This window comes from Capra hircus, chromosome 7 (genome assembly GCF_001704415.2).
Source record: "Capra hircus breed San Clemente chromosome 7, ASM170441v1, whole genome shotgun sequence".
In the NCBI taxonomy this organism is placed as follows: Eukaryota; Metazoa; Chordata; class Mammalia; order Artiodactyla; family Bovidae; genus Capra; species Capra hircus.
In genome coordinates this window covers 87816347-87840854 of record NC_030814.1, presented here as the reverse complement: position 1 = coordinate 87840854, position 24508 = coordinate 87816347, and the positions used below count along the sequence as shown (strand labels likewise).

The 24508-nt window shown below is 37.7% G+C and overlaps 1 protein-coding gene across 2 annotated transcripts in view; it reads left to right on the top strand.

The window, feature by feature from the left end:
* Positions 1-24508, top strand: part of FNIP1 (folliculin interacting protein 1) — a 122559-nt gene that overhangs the window by 27552 nt on the left and 70499 nt on the right. For both annotated transcript variants that reach the window (XM_018050722.1, XM_018050723.1), the window contains exon 2: positions 20865-20991. In XM_018050722.1, coding sequence (XP_017906211.1) covers positions 20865-20991 — 127 coding nt within the window. The remainder of the gene's footprint in view (positions 1-20864; positions 20992-24508) is intronic.

Genomic DNA, 24508 nt, shown 5'->3' with positions numbered 1-24508 from the left:
CTTAAACTTCCTTTCCACTTCCCTCCCCATCCCACCCCTCTAGGTTATCAAAGAGCACTGGCTTTGGGTTCTGTGTGTCACACAGCAGGTTTCCGCTGGCTATCTACTTTACATATAGTAATCTGTACGTTTCAGTGCTACTCTTTCAAATAATCCCACCTTCTCTTTCCCCCACTGTGTCCAGAAGTCTGTTCTTTGTGTCTGCTTCTCCATTGCTGCCTTTTAAATAGGTTCATCGGTACCGTCTTTATAGATTCCATATGTATGCATAAATATATGATACTTTGTCTTTCTGACTTATTTCACTTTGTGTGAGGCTAGAGGTTCATCCGCAGAGAAGGCAATGGCAACCCACTCCAGTACTCTTGCCTGGAGAATCCCAGGGATGGGGGAGCCTGGTGGGCTGCCGTCTATGGGGTCGCACAGAGTTGGACACGACTGGTGGCTTAGCAGAGAGCAGAGGTTCATCCACCTCATTAGAACCAACCGAAATGCATTCCTTTTTATAGTTGAGTAATATTCCACTGTGTATATGTACCACAACTTCATCCATTCATCTGTTGATGGACATGTAGCTTGCTTCCAAGTCCTAGCTACTGTTAAAGTGCTGCAGTGAATGTTGGGGTCTGTGTGCCTTTTTCAGTTTTGGTTTCTTCAGGGCATATGCTCAGTAGTGGGATTGCTGGGTTATATGGTAGTTTTATCCCTAGTTTTTAAAGGAATCTCCATACTGTTTTCCACAGTGGCTGTATCAGTTTGCCTTCCCACCAACAGTGAGAGGGTTCCTTTTTCTCCCCATCCTCTCTAGCATTTATTGTTAGTGGATTTTTTGGTGATGGATGTTCTTACCCATGTGAGATGATACTTCATTGTAGTTTTGATTTGTGTTTCTGTAATAATGAGCAGTGTTGAGCATCTTTTCAAGTGTTTATTAGCCATCTATATGTCTTCTTTGGTCTGGACCTAACAGAAGCAGAAGATATTAAGAAGAGGTAGCAAGCATACACAGAAGAACTGTACAAAAAAGATCTTCACGACCCGGATAATCACGATGGTGTGAACACTCATCTAGAGCCAGACGTCCTGGAATGTGAAGTCAAGTGGGCCTTAGAAAGCATCACTACGAACAAAGCTAGTGGAGGTGATGGCATTTCAGTGGAGCTATTTCAAATCCTGAAAGATGATGCTGTGAAAGTGCTGCACTCAATATGCCAGCAAATTTGGAAAACTCAGCAGTGGCCACAGGACTGGAAAAGGTCAGTTTTCATTCCAATCCCTAAGAAAGGCAATGCCAAAGAATTTTCAAACTACCGAACAGTTGTACTCATCTCACACGCTAGTAAAGTAATGATCAAAATTCTCCAAGCCAGGCTTCAGCAGTACGTGAACCGTGAACCCCCTGATGTTCAAGCTAGTTTTAGAAATGGCAGAGGAACCAGAGATCAAACTGCCAACATCTGCTGGATCATCGAGAAAGCAAGAGAGTTCCAGAAAAACATCTATTTCTGCTTTATTGACTATGCCAAAGCCTTTGACTGTGTGGATCACAATAAACTGTGGAAAATTCTGAAAGAGATGGGAATACCAGATCACCTGACCTGCCTCTTGAGAAATCTGTATGCAGGTCAGGAAGCAACAGTTAGACTGGACATGGAACAACAGACTGGTTCCAAATAGGAAAAGGAGTACGTCAAGGCTATATATTGTCACCCTGCTTATTTAACTTATATGCAGAGTACATCATGAGAAACGTTGGACTGGAAGAAACACAAGCTGGAATCAAGATTGCCGGGAGAAATATCAATAACCTCAGATATGCAGATGACACCACCCTTATGGCAGAAAGTGAAGAGGAACTAAAAAGCCTCTTGATGAAAGTGAAAAAGGAGAGTGAAAAAGTTGGCTTAAAGCTCAACATTCAGAAAACGAAGATCATGGCATCGGGTCCCATCACTCCATGGGAAATAGATGGGGAAACAGTGGAAACAGTGTCAGACTTTATTTTTTGGGGCTCCAAAATCACTGCAGATGGTGACTGCAGCCATGAAATTAAAAGACACTTACTCCCTGGAAGAAAAGTTATGACCAACCTAGACAGCATATTCAAAAGCAGAGACCTTACTTTTCTGACTAAGGTCCGTCTAGTCAAGGCTATGGTTTTTCCTGTAGTCATGTCTGGATGTGAGAGTTGGACTGTGAAAAAGGCTGAGTGCCAAAGAATTGATGCTTTTGAACTGTGGTGTTGAAGAAGACTCTTGAGAGTCCCTTGGACTGCAAGGAGATCCAACCAGTCCATTCTGAAGGAGATCAGCCCTGGGAGTTCTTTGGAAGGAATGATGCTAAAGCTGAAAGTCCAGTACTTTGGCCACCTCATGCGAAGAGTTAACTCATTGGAAAAGACCCTGATGCTGGGAGGGATTGGGGGCAGGAGGAGAAGGGGATGACAGAGGATGAGATGGCTGGATGGCATCACTGACTCAGTGGACGTGAGTCTGAGTGAACTCCAGGAGTTGGTGATGGACAGGGAGGCCTGGCGTGCTGCAATTCATGGGGTCGCAAAGAGTCAGACACGACTGAGCGACTGAATTGAACTGATATGTCTTCTTTGGAGAAACTTCTAAGACTTCTGTCCACTTTTGATTGGGTTGTTTTTTTGGTATTGAAGTTCATGAGCTGCTTATATATTTTGGATATTAGTTCTTTGTCAGTTGTTTCATTTGCTGTTATTTTCTCCCATTCTGAGGATTGTCTTTTCACCTTGCTAGTAGTTTCCTTCAATATGCAAAGCTTTTAAGTTTAATTAGATCCCATTTGTTTATTTGTGTTATTTCTGTTACTCTAGGAGGAGGTGGGTCATAGAGGATCTTGCTCTGATTTATGTCAGAAAGTGTTCTGCCTGTGTTTTCCTCTAAGAGTTTTATAGTTGCTGGTCTTACAGTTAGGTCTTTAATTCAGTTTGAGTTTATTTTTGTGTGTGGTGTTAAAAAGTTTTCTAATTTCATTCTGTTACATGTAGCTGCCTTGTTTTCCCAGCACCACTTATTGAAGGGACTCTCTTTTCTCCATTGTATATATTTGCCTCTTTTGTCAAACATAAGGTGCCCATAGGTGTGTGGATTAATCTCTGGGGTTTCTGTCTTGTTCAGTTAACCTGTATTTCTGTTTTTGTGCCAGTACCATACTGTCCTGATGACTGTAGCTTTGTAGTAAGGTCTGAAGTCAGGAAGGTTGATTCCTCTAGTTCCATTCTTCTTTGTCAAGATTGCTTTGTCTCTTCAGGGTCTTTTGTGTTTCCATACAAATTGTGAAATTATTCTAGTTCTGTGAGAAATACCATTGGTCATTTGATAGGGAATGCGATGAATCTTTAGATTGCTTTGGTAGTATAGTCATTTTCACAGTATTGGTTCTTCCTATCCAAGAACATGGTATAATCTCTCCATCTGTTTGTGTCATCTTTAATTTCTTTCATCAGTGTCTCATAGTTTTCTGCATACAGGTGTTTTGTCTCTTCAGTTAAGTTTATTCCTAAGTATCTTTTTTTTGTGTGTTGAATGGGATTGTTTCCTTAATTTTTCTTTCTGATTTTTCTTTGTTAGTGTATAGAAATCCAAGGGATTTCCATGTATTAACTTTATATCCTGCAACTTTACTATATTCATTGATTAATGCTGGTAATTTTCTGATGACATCTTTAGTATTTTCTGTGTAAAGAATCATGTCATCTGCTAACAGAGTTTTACTTCTTTTCCAATCTGGATTCCTTTCACTTCTCTTTCTTTGATTGCTGTGAATAGCCACTTTTTATTGTGTATTTACAATATGCCAGGCATTGTACTAAATGCATTATGTTTATGAAATTTAATAATTTAATTTATTAGTTTATCTAAGTAACAGCAGCATGAAGTATGTATTGTTATTTACATTAATAGTTATAATATGTCCCTATACAGCTAATACATGACTGAACTTGGACTTATACCTTGGTCTCTCTGTTTTAAAACCACTTAATTGCTATACTCCTCATAAAAAATGTGTTTATGTGAATTTATGGTTTTAAAATTCCTAAATTTTTATTATCCTAAGACACTCTCATATTTAAGTGCATGATCATAAATATGAGGCTTACTCTGTAAATTTACACTCCTGAAATAAAACATAGTGATCTGCCTGCTCATTGCACTGTTAATAAAAAGTCTGATTTGATCAGTATCAGAGGGCAGTGTATACTAGTCGTAACTTTAGAATTAGAAGTGGTCTTCTAGGGATTCTGACCCTCGAAAGGGAAAATTTGCCTAAGAAGTGAGACTCAGACCCAGACTATGTGATTGTGTATTGGGGTATAAGCTAAGGTTTATAATAGAAATAGCAAGATACAGTAAAATAAAATAACCTCTTTCATGTATATTAATTTTTAAAAAAGAGATAGGTAGTTCTTGGCCAGTAGACAGTGCAGTTGCAGGAAGTTACCCAGTGATCCAAACTGGTAGGTCTGTTAGGACAGCTCTGCCTCTTTACCCTGTGATCTCCCTTTCTGAGTCTAAGGGGGCTGCACTAATTGTTGCTGTTTCCCAGCTATCAAAGGGGCAAAGAGAGAAGACGACACAGTTTGTATTCAGGGAGATGGCCTTGAAGTTGCACATGCCAGTTCCTCTTGTCTGCTAACTTGAATTTAGTAATATGGCCACACGTAGATGGAAAGGACGCTGGAAAATCTTGTCTCTAGCTAGGTAGTGATCTACCCTGATGGCACAGTGGTGAAGAATCTGCCTACCAGTGCAGGAGACATGGGTTCAACCCCTGATCTGGGAAGATCCTGAATTCGTGTTTTCATTTTCTTTGGATATATGCCTAGGAGTGAGATTGCTGAATCATATATGGTAGTGATTGCTGAATCATATATGGTAGTGATTTTTTTTTTTTTAGTTTTTTGAAGAACTGCAGTACTGTTTTGCATAGGGGCTGCATCAATTTCCATTCCCCACTTTTTGCTTTTGCTTTTTAATGACACTGGGCAAAAGAAGACTCCTGTTTTTGTGTTGCCAGCTGTATTCTCATTCCAGACAGACAGATGTGTTTACCCTGTGAATACATTTTCTTTATTGTTCTAGGGGCTCTGAAGACCACCCCAGGTTCATTGATTAACTAGAAGAACTCACAGTACTCAGCATATAGTCAGACTCAGAGCTAAAGTTTATTACAGTGAAAGGATATAAAGCTCATACAAATCAGCAAAGGAGAAGGCACCTGGAGCAAGGGCCAGAGAAAACCAGGGCAGACAAAGTACCCTCTACCAGTGGAGTCACCCAAGAAGCATTTAAACTCTTTAGCAGTGATGTCCTATTATTGGGGACTGATCAGATAGTACCCAAGGTTTTTATTAGATACTGGTCACGGAACCTCTGACAGCATGTACCAAATCCAGACTCTCAGAAGAAAAGCAGATCATGAGCATAAACCATTTTGTACAGTTGTTTAGTTATAGTAAGCCACATATCACTTAAAGAAAGTTTCACATCATTGTAGAAAACTATTTACTAGTCAAGTTCCCAGATGCCAGATAAAGGCCAGTTTTACAAGCAGGCCTTTCTCAGGATCTCAGTCTTAAACTTGCCACGTTAAGTCCTCTCTGGATGTTCTTCACTGGCTTTATTCACGCTGGTTTTCTAGGTTTCTTATAGAATGAATGCTGTGTCCCCACATAGGCAAAACCAGAAGTAGTAATTTATAGATTGCTTTCATGTATATTATCTTATTTGATTCACCTCACAACTTTTAAAGACTTTAAAAATGATCCACATCAAAAAATAAAGTTAAACATTCGGTTAGCTTCTCATAGGTTTGTATAGTCAGTTTATATTATGTTTAGAAAAATTATTCTCCTTTTTGAGGATTGAGTTGGGAGAGAACACTGAATGCATTACCCCCTGAAATGACTGTGTACTTCAGAGTAAGTATAAGCAAATAAGTACTGAGATATTTCATTCACATTGAAAAATAATAATAAAATCCTATTTCATGTTTTGTTAACATTACACTGATCTCAAGATTAAAGAAATTTGTCAGAGTTTAGTTTTTAGTTTTGACCTGTTGTGTGTGTGCATGCTCAGTCTCTCAGTCCCATCCACCTTTTTGCGATCCTGTGGACTATAGCCCACCAGGTTCCTCTCTGCATGAGATTTTCCAGGCAAGAGTACTGGAGGGGGTTGCCATTTCCTCCTCCGGGAATCTTCCCAACCCGGGTATCAAACCTGTGTCTCCTGCAATGGCAGGCAAATTCTTTACCACTCGCCTATTGACAGGCTACTAAATGTCAGCCATGGTACTAGACACTAGAATACAGCTGTGCACAAGAGAAGTATGGTCCCATTCTCATAGAGCCTGTGGTCCAGTAGAAATGGAGATAATAAGCAGGAAATTATGACAGTAGTCTGCTAAGTGCCAGAATGAGGGATGTACAGAATGTCAGTTTAGAGCTCTATTGAGGTAGAGAAAGGGATGCTGTGGAGGCAAATGGGAAGGGAACCTATTCCAGATGTAGGGTGGAGGATGGAATGACAAGGAATACTTCTCATGAGAAGAAGCATTAACTGAAACCTGAAGAATGAATCGGGCTAATGGGGGAAGACAAGAAAAAGTGTGCTAGACCAAAGAAAAAGCACAGTGTAAAAGGCTGAAGTGAAAGAATCATTTAAAGAACTTGTTTAAGTGGATATGACAGGAGGTGGGAGGAGAGACTAGGCAAGAGCCAAATCTATTAAAAAGTTAGATCTTTATCCTGAGAGCAATGAGGTTATTAACCAAGAATTTTTAAGTAGGTGAGTGGCATGTTGAGGTTTTCCCACTTTAGGTACACTGGAGAATAAACTGGAGGGAAGCAGGAAAGACTGGGAGACTAATTTAAGCAGTGAGATATTATGGTAGCTCAGACTAGGATGGTGGCAGTGTGGTAATGGTGGTGGTCTTTTGAAAATTTTTTAAAAATATGTTTATTTATTTGGTTGCACTGTCTTGGTTGTGACACATAGGATCTTGACTCTTGTTTGCAGCATGTGAACTCTTAGGTGCAGCATATGGGATCCAGTTTCCTGACCAGGGACTGAACCTGGGCTCCCCTGCATTGAGAGCATGGATTCTCAGCCCCTGGACCACCAGGGAAGTCTCGAGTGATAGTGGTCTGACTCAAGACATTTAGGAGATAGGATAAACAGAACTTGATGAATTCTGGATTTTTGTTTGAGCATCTAGGTGAACAGAGATTTTGTAGGTTGACATTAGAGAAACTGTTGGCTTTCCTGTTTTGGAACATGTCCTTTTTCTTCCGCTGTTTCTTAGTGTTATGGTACTTTGGTGGTTTTTGAATTGGTGGGCATCAGACTTTTTTTCTGGGTAGTTCATTTCTGATCTGAAACTTTGCAGTGGAAAAGCAGATCATGTTCTGCCATAAGATTATGCAAGTTATCAAGTTACTTTGTATTCCTTCGAGGAAAGTCTGATGCTATACATGCCCTTTTGAACCTTGTTTTCTTCATGTAATAAATTATCTTAGAGATCTTTATATATAGCTCTTATGCTTTTAAACAGTTACCAGCGTTCCACTTGAATGAATATACTGCAGCATATTTATCAGTCTCTTTTTGATGGGCATTTTAGTTTTTTTGCTTTTTCCTTTTAATACATTTAGTGCCTCAGCAAACATGCTTATACCCTGATTATGTTAAATCCAAATTCGTATCACAAGTCTGTCAAGAATGAACCCTGAAATGTTAGATTGGTTAGGTCTGTAAAATTATTCAGTGAACTTTTATGTCTTTATGTAGGCTTCTAACTTCAACAATCAAGGATGGGTTTTTTAAATTAGACCTAAGTTTTAAATACCCACTCCAGTGTTCTTGCCTGGAGAATCCCAGGACGGGAAGCCTGGTGGGCTGCTGTCTATGGGGTCGCACAGAGATGGACACGACTGAAGCGACTTAGCAGCAGCAGCAGCAGCAACAAGTTTTAAATGAAGTAAGTCAGATAGAAAAAGACAAATACTGTATGATATCTATGTGGAATCTAAAAAGTAATGCAAATGAATCTATTTACAAAATGGAAACAGACTCACAAACGTAGAAAACAAACTTATGGTTACCAAAGGGAAAAGGGTGGAGGATAAACTAGGAGTATGGAATTAACAGATGTACACTGCTATAAAATGGATAAGCAACAAGGATTTACTATATAGCATAGGGAGCTTTATTCAGTATCTTATAATCTATAATGGAAAATAATTGAAAAATATGAATACAACTGAAAAATATAAACTTAAATTTTTAGAGCAATTTTATGTCCTAGCAAAATTTAGCGGAAGATAGAGATTTCCCATATATCCTCTGCCCCCCACATATGAAAGATGGATTTTAGAAGTTTCTATCTGATGAATTATGGTGAAACTCTAAAACCATTATGCCAGATATTTATATATCCTAACAAGTGCCAGGATTATTAGAATTATAAACTATTGCAATTAAAATAAAGGAAGTTACAGTTTTTGTAACTAGGACAAGAAGGCATTGTACATGGAAGAGACACTTCTAGTAACAATGTCAGTAATTCAAGTGTTTATTGAAATTTTGATATGTGTGACACAGTGTTTTAAGTGTTGAGATAAAACAGTCTCCCTATACTAATCACAGAGCTGGTCCTCTGTTATATTAATAGATGGAGAATCTGAGGACTATAGAAATTAAGACACTTTTCTAAGATCACAGTCAGTATGTGGCTGAGTTGGGATTTAAATTCAAGTTTGGCTGATTCAGAGCTCATTCTGTTTGTTTCATGTTGGGTGTGGGGAATGAGTTTGGTTTTAGTATATTGTCTGCTAGGATTTGGGATAATAGCCCACTACATTAAGGCATTTCTGTTGCTTATTGCATTTATCACATCAGCATAATACCCCAGATGTACCCTCTGTTTTGTTTTTTTTTTCCTGGAAGATCTTGCTGATATAAAAGTGCAAAAACTCAGTGAAAGACATTGTTTTTAAAGCAAGTTGAAATATGTTTATTTCATGAACCAGCCAAATAATATAACTTGGTAGTTGTATTGAAGATTATAAATTCAGAGGTAGTAATTTGTGTCAGACTTGTCTGTCTAAATTTAACATAGGGTTCAGATTCGTGAACCAGTTTTCATATTAACCTTTCTGTGATCATTAGGGCCTGCTTTTAGGTTGATTGTGATCTGGGTGGAACACAACCTTGTGGCTTTCAGGTGTGTGTGTGTGTGTGTGTGTGTGTGTGTGTGTGTGTGTGTGTGTGTACACTTGTTTGAAATGACAGGGTTGGGACATGGAAGTTGAGAGAGGAGCTATTCTGTTTTCTTGTTCACTAAATGTTCCTGAGTTCTTTATAAATGGGAATGGTTGAAGAGCTGGGTTCTAGCTGTGGGTCGACTGAGTCCTCTGCCTGGGACCTGCCTTTGTTGAGTTAAAGAACCCTTAAAACATGTTTGCATTTCTAGTCTGTACCAGCTGCCAGGACAGCACTTGGTTTATTGAATACTTAGGTTGATTTTCTTTAATCGCATATTTTTAGTAGAAGAGATGAGGAATTGAAAAGTAGTCATGGTTTGCTTTTGTAAAAATAGCAGAGTCTTTGATGGAACTAGAGAACAGGATGTCACTTGTGAAATGACAGAACTGGGTAGATGAACCTTTTCAGAAATAGATATTGTCATTGGCAGTATGTTTCTTAAAAGTTCCCAGGCCCCCATGGTCCTGTTGTTAGGATTAAGCCTTTTAGCATTGCAGCATGGAGGGGCTTTTGACTTAATTCAGACTTCTTGGTATGTCACGGGACAGTCTTGTGGTTTCAGATGAATGTGGTTCATTGCTGTTATTAACCTGGGTTGGCAGTTGTACATAACTGGAGTTTTTAGGGATTTTGAAAAACAGAATTGCCTAAGAGAAACAGAGATGCTACTAACATACAGCTTAAGATTTTATTTTCAAATGTTGTTAACATCAAAATCAGCCCAAATCAGGTGTAAATTTAGTGATGTAACAATTTTAATGCTGAGTTTTTAGATAGACTTATTTTATGAATAGTTGATTAGAATTATGGTGATTAATTAGAAGGACTTGAGAATGTTTAAAACAGGTGGTAATCATTATTTTAAAGTCTAATTTATAGACACTACATATCAGTCCCTGGTGTATGTATGCCTTATTCTCTTTGTCATTTACTGCCCTTCTCATACTCATTACATAGGAAAACTCAATACAGCTATTTGAAGAGCAGTGTGCTTTTGTGTATCTCATATATATAAGTAAAATTTAAATTAAAAACTGGACATTGTATTAACTTATTGATCATAATTCAATTATTTTATAGTTGATGTTCTTAAATTTTACAGATATAGACCTGAATTTATCAGGTAGTATTTTTGATGCTTTTGTAAACATCTTAACTGTGTGTCTCCATTTAATCATTTATGACTTGACTTAATTTGAATTAGTAGTGAATTTAGTACATTGTTTCTATGTTTTAAATAAATCCTGCTATGAAAGTAGGATTAAAAATACTTAAAAATACTTTTTTCAATATATGTTACCCAGATGAACAACATGGATACAGGCTCTCTCAATTGTTTCATCTCATTTTAAACTTTTTGCAGTGTTTCACTGCAGTTTAAGTTCTCAGGTATGTAGGATGAATGTCAGAAAGTTAAAAACCACATAGGTCAGATGTGTTTACTGAGGATAGCTTTGCTATTGTGTATAGACAGTTTTTGTGAATAGTGATAGTGTGCTTACCACTCTTAATGATGAGGCTTAATCATATCTTCAGTTAAATTTTGATAAAAGGCAGCCTGATAAAGTGGAAAATATGGTGAATTAGATATCAGAATTTAGTTTCCAGTTAATAAAAGATCATTCTTAAGTCTTTGTCTTACCATGTCTTAGCTTTTGTAAATAGTGGTATTGTGAATATTGGGGTGAATAATCTTTTTGAATTAGAGTTTTTTTTTTTTTTTCAGGTATATGCCCAGGAGAGTGGATTCTTGGATTATATGGTAGCTCCATTTTTAGTTTTTTAAGAAACCTCTATATATTTTCCAGAGTGGCTGCACCAGTAGATATTCCCATCATACATAGTGTAGAAGGGGTCCTTTTCTCCACACCCTCTCCAGCATTTATTTTTTGTAGACGGCCATTCTGACCGGTGTGAGATGATACCTCTTTGTTGTTTGATTTACATTTTTCTAATAATTAGTGAAGTTGAACATCTTTCATCTGTATGTTTTTTAAAAATATTTTTTCCCTGTAAATTTATTTATTTTTATTTTTAATTTTATTGGAAAATAGTTGATTTTCAATGTTGTATAATTAATATTTTTAGGTGTACAGCAAAGTGATTCACATACATGTATATATATTCTTTTTCAGATTCTTTTCTTATCAGATTATCATAGAATATTGAGTAGAGTTCCCTGTGATATACAGTAGGTCCTTGTTGCTTATCTGTTTAGTAGTGTGTGTATGTTAATTCCAGGCTTCTGATTTCATTTCTCCACACCACATTTCCCCTTTGGTAACCATAAGTTCGTTTTCAATATATGTAAATTTGCTTCTATTTTGTAAATAGGTTCAGTTGTATCATTAAAAAAAATTAGATTCTGCATGTGGGTGATATGATATTTGTCTTTCTGTATCTCACTTGCTTCCCTTGGTGTTATAATTTCTAGGTTCATCCACACTGATGAGGCAATGTATGTCTTCCTTGAAGAAATGTCTATAGGTTTTCTGTCCATTTGTTGATTGAGTTGTTTGGGTTTTGGTTTTTCTAGATATTGAGATGATTGAGCTTGTGTAATTTGGATAATAATTCCTTGTCAGTTGCATCATTTGCAAGTATTTTTCTCTCAGTATGTAGGTTGTCTTTTTGTCTTGTTGATTGTCTCCTTCGCTGTACAAAAGCTTTTACGTTTGGTTAGGCTCCATTTGGGGCTTCCCGGTGGCTCAGCTGGTAAAGAATCCGCCTGCGATGTGGGAGATCTGGATTCGATCCCTGGGTTGGGAAGATCCCCTGAAGAAGGGAACGGCTACCTACTCCATTATTCTGGCCTGTAGAATTCCATGGACTTGTATGGTCCATGGGGTTGCAAAGAGTCGGACATGACTGAGTGACTTTCACTAGGCTCCATTTGTTTATTTTCACTTTGATTTCTTTTGATTTGGAAGACTGATCTAAGAAAATTTTGCTACAGTTTGTGTCAAAGAATGTTTAGCTTTTGTTCTGTTCTAGTTTTATGGTGTTATGTCTTATATTTAGGTATTAAACCATTTTGAGTTTATGTGTGTATATTGTATGGAGTACATGCAGGAGACCCAGGTTCTATCCCTGGGTCGGGAAGATCCCCTGGAGAAGGAAGTGGCAACCCACTCCAGTACTCTTGCCTGGAAAATCCCATGGATGGAGGAGCCTGGTAGGCTGCAATCCATGGGGTCGTAAAGAGTAGGACACGACTGAGCGATGACACACGTGTGCTTAGTCCCTCGGTCATGTCTGACTCTTAATGACTCCGTGGACTGTAGCCCTCCGGGGTCCTTTGTTTGTGGGATTCTCCAGGCAAGAATACTGGAGTGGATAGCCATTCCCTTCTCCAGGGGATCTTCCTGATCACCAGGAATTGAACCTGCATTGCAGGTGGATTCTTTACTGTCTGAACCACCAGGGAAGCCCCATATGGTATGAGGGAATGTTCTGATTTCATTGATTTACACATAGCTGTCCAGTTAGACTCTTTCGCTGATTTCTTCCATTCAGTTTGGAAATACATTTAAGTATGTACCTTTTTTCTTTAGGTAGATAGATACATACATACATAAATGCAAACAATAATATATATTTGTGTATGTCTTTTTCCTTTAAGAGATAGCCTTTTGTGGCCTTACTTTTTCTACTTATCTGGGTGACCATGGATCTTGGTTGCCCAAGATCGTCTCAGGTGTCTTTTGTGCATTTAGGGCTCTCCTTTGCTTTCAAAATTTTACAGTTTAGATGGTCATTTGTATGGTCACATTATTTTTCTCTCTACCCCTTTTAAAGGGATAGTATATACTTCTGTATATACTTTCTGAATAGTATATGTTTACCATCTCACTTTCTCATTTCTTTTTTCTAGTTGCTCTTGTCGTGTAACTACCCTGACTCCAACTCTGCACTGAAATGGTTCTTGCAAGAGTTCCAAAGACCACCAAATTAGAAAATCCCATGGATGCGTGTAGTCTTTATAAATGTTTTGGCTTTTCTGCAGCCTTTGTCACTATGCCCTGTTCCTTTTTTCATCTTCATCTTCCTTGACTTTTGAAATAATATTTTACCATTGATTTTCTCTTTTCTCTTTTGTGGTCTGTGTTTACTGATCTTCCCTGATTTCTCTACTCTCTGTCCTTAAGATATTACTGTGTCGTAAAATTCTAGCTTATTGATTCTTTGCTTTCTCTTTTCCGTTTTTAAAATTTATTTTACTGAAGTATAATTGATTTATAACGTTGTGTTGGTTTCTGGTGTATAGCAAAGTGATTCAGTTTACACACACACACACACACACACACACACTTATGTAGGCATGCTTTTTCATATTCTTTCCCATTATCACTTATTACAGGATTTTCAATGTAGTTCCATGTAGGAACTTGTTGTTTATGTGTATCTTTTCTCTTTTCCACTAACATGTTCTCCCTGAATAATTTCACTACCAACTATGTTTCAATAACTCCTCTATCTAGAACTCTAGTCTAAGCCTTTCACCTGAATTCCAGAGCATTTTTTTTTCATCAAAATATCAGAGGTGTTTCTTCTGTAGCATCTCATAGGCCCACTGAACTAAATCTGTAAACACCCTTATTCCAAACTTGCTTTCCCTCCTGTATTCTTTCTCTACTACTCTCTTCATCAAATCTGAAACCTGAGAATCAGGCATCCTTTTTTCCCCTCATTCCCCATATCCAGTCTCCAAGTCCTTTCTTGGTCTCCTAAATAACATCTGGCTCCCTCCCTTGCTGTCTTCAGTGCTATATTTGGTTCAGGTTAGAACATTATTCTTACCTTCACACCTTCCTCTCTAGTCAGTTCTCTAAGTTTTTGTAAATGTGATTTTCTAAAAGGCACAGATGATCTTACTGTCATTTTAACACGCTGTTTACTCATTGTCTGAATGAAGTCCTTACGTGTTTGTGTGAAATAGTTCTGAGTTTTGATCTGGCGCCAGTCTGCCTTTCCAGCTTTTGTTACTTCACTGCATACTCCAGAGCAAGGGTCACTAAGGATTATAACGTATGATGTTTTCTTCTTGCAGGGAAGAGAATCCCTTCTTCTCAACTTGGAGCTCATACAGACTTTAAGTACTTCATTGATAGAGAATAATGGTTATGATCATGGATTCCAGAGGCCTAGTGCCTGGAATCTAAACTGAACTTTGCCAATTACTGTGTATATTTAGCTCTGTTATTTGGGGCAGGCTACTTAATCTCTCTATGCCTTAGTTTTCTTGCCTGTTAAATAGGAATGAAGTTGTGACGATGAATTGATGCTGTGAAGAGTAAATGAATTAACATGTGTAATGCCCTTAGGATAGTAATTGGTATACAGTAGATAATAACTGTTACCTATGATTTATTATCCATTGTATATCGTTTATTATTGTTCTTTAGTGAGGCTGTACCTGACCTTCCTATGCAGACCTCTTGTCTACATTATAATCTTACCTCAGTTACAGACTGTGTTACAGTGATAAAATTATTTGCCTTCCTATTAGACTGTGAATCTTTCACAGTCATGTTTTTCTTTTCATACTTAATGAATGCTTTTAAGTCAGTGAATGAATGCACAGAAATATTCCCAGGGCCTGGCATTGTGCTTCTGAGGATGGTAAATATTTAATCTCTGTTTTATTGAGATGTCTAAAATGTAAATAATATAAATACCCTATGAAAAGTGAAAGTGTCAAGTCACTCAGTCATGTCTGACTCTGCAACTCCATGGACTATATAGCCCGCCAGGCTCCTCTGTCCATGGAATTCTCTAGGCAAGAATACTGGAGTGTAGGTGGCCCATCCCTTTTTCAGGGGATCTTCCTGACCCGGGGATCGAACCTGAGTCTCATGTGTTGTAGACAGATTTTTTACTGTCTGAGCCACCAGGGAAGCGAGTGTGTGTGTGTGTGTGTGTGTGTGTGTGTGTGTGTGTATGTGTGTGTGTGTGTGTGTGTGTGTGTGTGGAACCTGAGTCTCCTGTGTTGTAGACAGATTTTTTACTGTCTGAGCCACCAGGGAAGCGTGTGTGTGTGTGTAACCTGAGTCTCCTGTGTTGTAGACAGATTCTTTACTGTCTGAGCCACCAGGGAAGCGTGTGTGTGTGTGTGTGTGTGTGTGTGGAACCTGAGTCTCCTGTGTTGTAGACAGATTCTTTACTGTCTGAGCCACCAGGGAAGCGTGTGTGTGTGTGTGTGTGTGGAACCTGAGTCTCCTGTGTTGTAGACAGATTCTTTACTGTCTGAGCCACCAGGGAAGCGTGTGTGTGTGTGTGTGTGTGTGTGTGTGTGTGTGTGTGTGTGTGTGTGTGTGGAACCTGAGTCTCCTGTGTTGTAGACAGATTCTTTACTGTCTGAGCCACCAGGGAAGCGTGTGTGTGTGTGTGTGTGTGTGTGTGTGTGTGTGTGTGTGTGTGTGTGTGTGTGTGTGTGTGTGTGTGTGTGTGTGTGCGCGCGCGCGCGCGCAGTTGCCAAGTCATTCCTGACTCTTTGAGACCAGGCCTTCCTGTCCTTCAGCATCTCCCAGAGAGTGCCCAATTTCATGCCCATTGAATTGGTGATGTCATCCAACCATCTTATCCTCTGTCACCCTCTTCTCCCTCTGCCTTCAGTCTTTCCCAACATCAGGGTCTTTTCCAGTGAGTCAGCTGTTTACATCAGGTGACCAAAGTATTGGAGCTTTAACTTCAGCATATACACTATATGTATAGTGGTTTTCCCCCATAATCCTCCTTTTTAAAGATTGAGGTACAGTTTATGTAAAAAGCACACATTTTAAGTGTATAATTTGATTAATTTTGAAAAATGTATGCATCTGTTTAGCTACAACCCCAGTAAATATATAGAACATATCAGTCAGTCCAAAAACCCTTCTAGCCCATTCCCTTCCATCCTGCCCCTGGCCAAGCACTGCTCTGATTTCTATCACCATAGATTAGTTTTACCTGGTCTATAACTACATATAAATGGGATTACCAATATGTATGCTTCTGTGTCTTAAATTTTTTTCACCCAGCGTTGTTTCAGAGTTCATCTATGTTATGACTAGTAAGTAGTTCATTCCTTGTTATTTCTGCGCAGTATTTCAGTATGAGAATGTACCACAGCTTGTTTATCCATTTTCACATCGATGGTCATTGTGGTGTTCCCAGTTTTTTTGCCATTAGGAATAAAGCTGCAAAAACTTTTTCTTTGAACGTATGTTCTCATTTCTACTGGGTAAATATCTTTGAAAAGAATTGCTTGGTTATAGCGCCAAAATTTTTTCTAAAATGGTTATACCCTTTTATACTCATGCCAGCAATGTGAAAGATTCCACATGCCTCATATTTTTACCAACAACAAATGTTACTGGTCTTTTGTGGAAGTGTTTTCATATGCATTTATCTGATAGTTAATCTTGTTAGCATCCTTTCCACGTGCTTTGTTCCTTCATCATTCATATACTCCTTATCTGAAATGCCCAAGCCTTTCACCCATTTTAAAATTGGACAAATGGTTCATCTTAACTGCTTTATGGGAGTTCTTTGTATAGGCTATGTACGAGTTCTTTGTCATTTATATAGCAAATATTTTCTTCCAGTTTATGACTAGCCTTTCTAAAAAAACTTTGCCTTTTAATTTGCTGGTTTTAAATTTTAATGAACTCCAATTTATTAAATTTTTTATGCATAATAACTTTTGTCACTTGTATGAGAATTCTTTGCACCCCTTGATTGTATAGATACTCTGTGTTTCTAGAAGCTTTAGAATTTAAGCTTTTGTGTAGTCTTTTTTGAGTTAATGGAGAACATTTTAAGTTACAAATGCTTAGGTAAGTTCAGGAGAAAGCATTCTTACTCTTTATTATTGTTGAGATAAATTTCATGCACTGTAAAATTTACCTTTTAACCATGTACAATCCTGTGGGTTTTTTAGTATAGTCAAGCAGTTATCCAGCTATCACTGGCTATCAAATTCCAGAACATTTCATCACTCCACATGCTTATGAAGTCAGAGAGAGAAAGACAAATATTATATGATATCATTTATATATGGAATGTAAAAAATAAAATATACCACTGAATATAACAAAAAGAGACAAACTCACAGATACAGAGAACAATCTAGTGGTTACCAGTGGGGAAAGGAGAGGGGCAAGATGAGGAGTAGGGAGTTAAGAGGTACAGACTACTGCATATAAAGTAAGTGAGCTACAAGGGAATATTGTACAGCACAAGGAATCTTAAACTATAAATGGAGAATAACCTCTACAAAGTGTGAATCAGTATGTTGTACACTTGAAACTTGTAAAATATTGTAAATCAACTATACCTCAGTTAAAAAAAAAACCTCCTTATACATTGCAGTCATCTCCCTTCTCCCCTGGCATCCTTCCTGGGAAACCACTAATTTACTTTCTGCCACAGTGGATCTGACTACTCTGGACAAGTCAGAGGGAATAAATGGAATTTTATGGTGTATGGCCTTTTGTGTCTGGTTTCTTTCATTTGGCTTAATGTTTAGAGTCAGCCATATTGCAGCTTTTTATAGCCAAGTAATATTCCATTGTATAGGTATAACATTTTGTTTGTTCATTCATCAGTTGATGGGCATACCTTTAAACTTTTCAAAGGAAGTTTCCGTTTTATTTTTTTAGGTTGTGGAATATGATAGTTTAATCCATGTACTCACTGGAAGAATACAAATACTTAGATAAGAAAAGGAGCAAAGCATTCTAACTTGTTTTTATTATTATTGAAGTAAATTTTACGTACTGTAAAATGCATCCATTTAAAATGTGTAGTTCCAGCATGCCGGCTCTCTAGCTGTGGAGGGCAGGAGCACACCAGCTCAGTGGTTGTGGTGCAAGGGCTTAGTTGCTCCACAGCAAGTGGGATCTTATTTCCCTGACCAGGGATTGAACCCATGTCCCCTGATTGCAGTTTATCTCAGTCTGATCCATATCCAAGCACATGAATGTGAATGATTGCTGGAGAAAATGACCCAACTGTGTAGTTTGTGACTGGTATATTTTCGTAGCCTTCAGTCTCAGGTAGACTTTCATAATTGCCAAGAAATCTTATGTTTCCCAGTCAGCATATTTTCTTTTGCTACAAAGACTGCTCTCTTTTGCTGTCTACTGTCCCCACATTTTACAACCCGTCCTTTATTTTCCTTCACCTGCTTTAGAAAGTATACAGGGCTTCTAGATATGAACTCCCCCATTCTTACCCTCATATCTATGAATCTTCCTTTATCTGTGTCCATCTTTTCTTCTTGTCCTAGCGCAGTGATTATCCTTTCTTCGGAGGTAGTTCTTTCATCTGTACTCTATATTCTATCCTCATCCATTTCCGTAGACACCTTACTTTGTCAGTCTGCCTCTCCCATCCACTTCACACTTTTGTCATCAATATGTAAACATGTTCATGTGTCCTTTTTAATAACAAAATAGCTGTCTTCTAGTTCATGATTCCTTTTCTTTTTCATTTTCTTTGACATTTATCATAAAATCTCTATTTTCTCTACCCTCATTCGGTCCTCAAATCTCTGCAGTCTGACCCCTGTACTTAGAAGTGTCTTTATCATGGTCACCAGTGACTTGTTTCTAAAACTAGTGGGTACTTTTTAGTAACAGCCATGATATTTCTTCTTCCTCTCTTAAGTGTTCCTCTGTCTTAGTTTCCTTGAGACTACCCTCCTGATTTTCTCTATCAGTCTGTCCTTTTATGGTTTCCTTTGCATAACATCAAAGCATAGTTCAATAAAAGCTGTTCAGCGGGATGCAAATCATTGTGATCTAAGGATGAATCCCTGGTTTAGTTTGATTGTCCGGGATAAGTTTTTCATCAACTCATAGACATTTGCTAAGGATTAAATAGAAGAAAACTAAAATTATATTTTCTGTCAAGATTGGGGTGAAGATGTTTTATGTTGCCGGTTATGGATTTTTTTTTTTAACATTCATTGACAGGGTTAGAGTTGCTGTTGTTGTTCAGTTGCTAGGTTGTGTCCGACTTTTTTGCGACCCCATGGACTGTAAGCCCATGGACAGGCTCCTCTGTCCATGGGGAATTTCTCAGGCAGGAATACTGGAGTGGGTTGCCATTTCCTTTTCTCGGGGATCTTCCTAACTCAGGGATTGAACCTGCATTGGCAGGTGAATTGTTTACCACTGAGCCACCAGGGAAGTACTAGGATTAGGGTTAAGATTCTCTTAAGGAAATGAAGGAATGTAATCAAAAGCCGTGACTGTGAGGAATTGAGCACTTGGCCTAACCAACAACAGGCAGCTCCTGGAAGGACAGTTCTCTCCTTTCTCAGCAGCTGTCCCGTAAGTTGTGGTGCATGCAGTTTACGAGATTAGTATCTCTGTCATACAGTTCATTGCTTCCTCTCTTTTCCCCTCCTCATCTCACTCATTCCATTAGTTTTTTAAGTTGTGAAATACAATGCCTGTATAAAAGTACACAGAACAAATGCAGTGGCATTTTTCTTTTTTCTTTTTGGTACCGTATCTGTGTAAACATTATCTGGTCAAAAATAGAACATCATCAGTGCCCCAGTCCCCATGGTATGTCCCTTCCTGGTGAAATCTCACCACCCTCACCTAACTCTGAGCTATAACCACTCTCCAAGCTTTTGAAGCCATCATTTCTTTTGTTTTCCTGATAGTTTAAAAAACTAAATGTGCATTACTTGACAAAGCTTTACTTGATTTGAATCTTTCTATAAATGACAAAATACACTACTGTGTGTATGTGTGTAATTGTTTTAATTTCTTTTGCTCATGGTCTATCGGTGTTTTTGCCTGCAACTGAGATTCATTCATTATGTTTGATGTGTAGCGTTTCATAGTATGAATATTTACCCATTCTGTTGGTAAGTATATGAATAGTTTGCAGTTTTCAACTATTATGAACAGTGCTGCTCTGAACATTCTTGTATAATGGCATACTTTTCTGGAATAGAATTGTTGGGTCAACTTCATTTTTACTAGATGTTGTCTAATTAGTGTATATATTTTAAAACCTATTCTTCAAAAAGATTATGCTGTTTTCACTCGTATCAAATATATATGAGGAATTTCTATCCCATTTGGATGTTCACCACCTTTTTACATGTTTTTGTTTTATAAGTAATTAGCTTTTGTTATTTAAACTGAAAACTGGATCTGTTTTTTTCATTTCCATATTAAAAAAACAGTAACAAAAGTATTTAAAAATAAGGATTATTAATCTCGTGCCATCTGAGTCCATGCCATGAAATAAGTATATATTTTCATTATAGTAAATGTTTTTACATATTTTTATTAGCTATATTTAGATTCATGTGGGATAACTATATTTTATATACACTGAATGATACTTGCCACAACTGTTCTTTCTTTTTAACCTAAAGTGCCATAGTTGTGTAAATTTTCAGCCCTAAACTAAATGGTAGTATTTTCTATAAAGATCCTCTGTATTACCTTGAGCAGCAGTACTACAACTTAGGGTTTCATTATATAGGTTTTTATTTCCAGGTGTTTATGTGGAACATTTATTAAAGTAATTCTAATGAATCTTTATTTTTCTTTAAAGTTGGCCTTTGCCAGAATTTGATCCAAGCCAGATTCGACTGATTGTATATCAAGACTGTGAAAGACGAGGGAGAAATGTCTTGTTTGACTCCAGTGTTAAGAGAAAAAATGAGGACATATCAGTATCGGTGAGCATTGTTATTGGTTTGGTTCATGTTTAATGCCAAATATTCTAATTCAAGAAAGAGTGAGTCAGATTTCAATTATGGTACTTTTTATCTGTCAATATAAAACATCTTTAGCATGTTATTAAAATTTAGAGCACTGATTTTGAGAATTTTTAAAGGAAAAAATATTTGCCTTATTTGCATTGATTGGTCTAGTACCAGAGAAAATTTTAGTTTGACATTGACTTATATACTTGTATTGTGAGGTATGACCAGAGCTACAGGGATTCTTAAAGAGGACCTGTATAAATCTCCCATCTTATATAGCTGTGGAAAGTGTGACCAGACATTATTTGTCTGAAGGTACAAAGCAAGTTAAATCTTAGGCCCTAGTCCATCATATTTTCCCGTTCTATACAGCAGTAGCAAGAATGTCTATTCGGTTGACTTTGACTATCATATTTTGAAATATTTTATGACTAGTTTAGCAGGAGTACATGGCCATTCGCTTAGTCATCCAAGTAAATGCAAGTGATGGCTGTCATTTTGCTATTGCTACTTCTGTTGCCATTTCAAGCATAAGGACTGTCCCATCTCCTGGATCTGTAATCTGGAAGTGGAAGCCTGGAACTGTCTTTTCTCTCCTCCCCTAAATTGACAATTTTCACTAATATTTCAGTAAACAACTCAAAGCAGAATACTTTGAGAAAGATTTTTCTACCAATAGAATTGACTTATAATAGACAAAGAGTTATTTTTTAATAGGCATACAGCTACTTGGGAGTTTGTACTTGAGGTTTTGTGTTCTTATAAAAATCTGATTTATTGCATGCAGTCTATTGTCTTATTTATAGTAACATCTTCATGGTCTATTTAAGTGGCATATAATAAGTACTTGGTAATTTTTGAGTTATTTTGATTGTCAGGTTTTATGATGTTCCTCTGATCAGTAACACATTTAGTTTTCTGGAGATTGTGATTTGTTTAGATTTCTTAGCTGTTACCTGAATTTTTTTTTTCAGTCTGACAAATAAAATGGCAACATTTTCTTAAAGTATTATTTAGTTGTGCATATAACTAAGTATCTATAAAGCATTAGGCACTTGGAGATTTATGTCCCTACCTCTCTTGTTGCCTGCAATTAGACATTCTTACAGAGATAAAGATTGAACAAATAAATAATTCCAAAGGGAAATCAACCCTGTATACTCATTGGAAGGACTGATGCTGAAGCGCCAATATTTGGGTCATCTGATGAGAACAGCCGACTCATTGGAAAAGTCCCTGATGCTGGGAATGATTGCAGGCAAAAGGAGAAGAGAGCAGCAGAGAATGAGATGGTTGTATGGCATCACTGATGCGATGGACATGAACTTGGACAAACTGTGGGAGATGGTGAAGAATAGGGAGGCCTGGCGTGCTGTGTGGGGTCCTTGGCCATGGGTTCACCAAGGATCGGACACAACTGAGAGACTAAACGACAACAATAACAACAACTGTGAGAGAAACATACAGAATTCTTATGAGATTCCACAGGAAGGAACCTATTTCTTATCAGTTTGGGTGTAGGAGTATTAAGGAAGGTCTCAGTGAGGAAGTGACATTCAACGTGGGATCTGAAGAAATTAAAGGCATGGTATAGGAGATGAGTATTCCTTTTAGCAGAATCAGCAAATGCATTTTATAGAGTGACTTTAGTGAATTGAAGGATGTAAAACAAGACCAGTCTGGCTGGAATGATAGTAAAGTAGTATGTAACTTTGTTGAGAGATGAAATTGGAGCAAGGTAGAATAGGAGCCAGAGTATTTAGGGCCTTATAGGTCTTTGAGCTAGAAGTTTAGATTATATCCTGTGCAGAGGGAAACCATTGTAGGGATCTGGTTCATGTTCCAAAAACTCACTTTGATAGAGAGTCGAGAAATAGATTCACACATATGTGGTCAATTAACTTACAGCAAAGGAGCCAAGACCTATACAGTGGGATAGGATGGTCTCTTCAATAAATGATGCTGGAAAACTGGACAGCCACATGCAAAAAAATGAAACTAGATTGCTCTCTAATACTGTACACAAAAGCTAACTCAAAATGGGTTAAAGAGTTAAATATAAGACCTAAAACCATAAAACCCCTAGAGTAAAACAAGCAGTAAACTCCTTGACATTGTCTTTGGTGTGATTTTTTTTTTTTGGATATGAGACTGATAACGAAGATGACAAAAGTAAAAATTAACAAATGAGACTACATCAAACTATAACGCTTCCACACAGCAGAAACCATCAACAAAATGAAAAGGCAATGTACCAAATGGGAGAAAATATTTATAAATCATATATCAGATAAGGGGTTAATATCAAATATATATGAAGAATTCATGTAACTCAGTAGCAGAAAACAAACAGTGTAATTAAAAAGTGAGCTGAAGATCTGAATGGACAGTTTCCGAAGAAGGCATAGTGTTGACCAGCAGATACATGAAAAGGTGCTCAGCATCTAATAATCAGGGAAATACAAATGAAAACCACAGTGATGTATCATCTTGTCGGATGACTATTACCAAAAAGACAAGAAATGACAAATGTTGACGAGGGTGTGGAGAAAAGGGAACCCCTGTATACTATTTGTGGGCATGGAAATTGGTGTAGCCACAATTGAAAACAATGAGGAGATCCCTTAGAAAATTGAAAATAGAACTGCCACGTGGTTCAGCAGTTATGCTTCTGTATTTATCAGAAGAAAATAAGAACACTAACCTGAAAAGATACGTGCATTGCACTCTCATGTTTATTGCACCATTATTTATAATAGCCAACATGGGTGAAGCTTAAGCACCCACTAATGGATGAATGAATATAATTCAGCCAAAAAAAAAAAGGAAGCCTTGCTCTTTTTGTTAACTTGGATAGACCTTGAGGCCATTATGCTAAGTGAAAGGAGTCAGATGCAGAAAGGCAATTCTGTATGATCTCACTTATAGGTAGAACGTAAAAAAAAAAAAAAACAGATACAGAGAACAAATAGGTTGTTGCAAGAGACAGGGTGTGGGGAGTGGGGAAAATGAGTGAAGGGGCATCAAAATGTACAGATTTCCAGTTATTAAAAAAAATAAGTCATGGGGCTATACATGACATGTACATTGTGATCACTGTAGGTAATGACACTATAGTGTATATTTGAAAGTTGCTAAAATGTAAAAGGTCACATAACAGGAAAAATTTTCATAACTATGCATAATGATGGATGTTAACTAGACTTACATTTTTTAATTAATTTTAATTGGAGCTAATTACTTTACAGTATTGTGGTGGTTTTTGCCATACATTGACATGAATCAGCCATGGGTGTACATGTGTCCCCCCATCCTGAAGCCCCCTCCCACCTCCCTCCCCACCCCATCCCTCTGGGTTGTGCCAGTGCACAGGCTGTGAGTGCCCTGTTTCATGCATCAGACTTGGACTGGCAGTCTGTTTCACATATGGTGATGTACCTGTTTCAGTGCTGTTCTCTCCAATCTTCCCACCCTCGCCTTCTCCCACAGA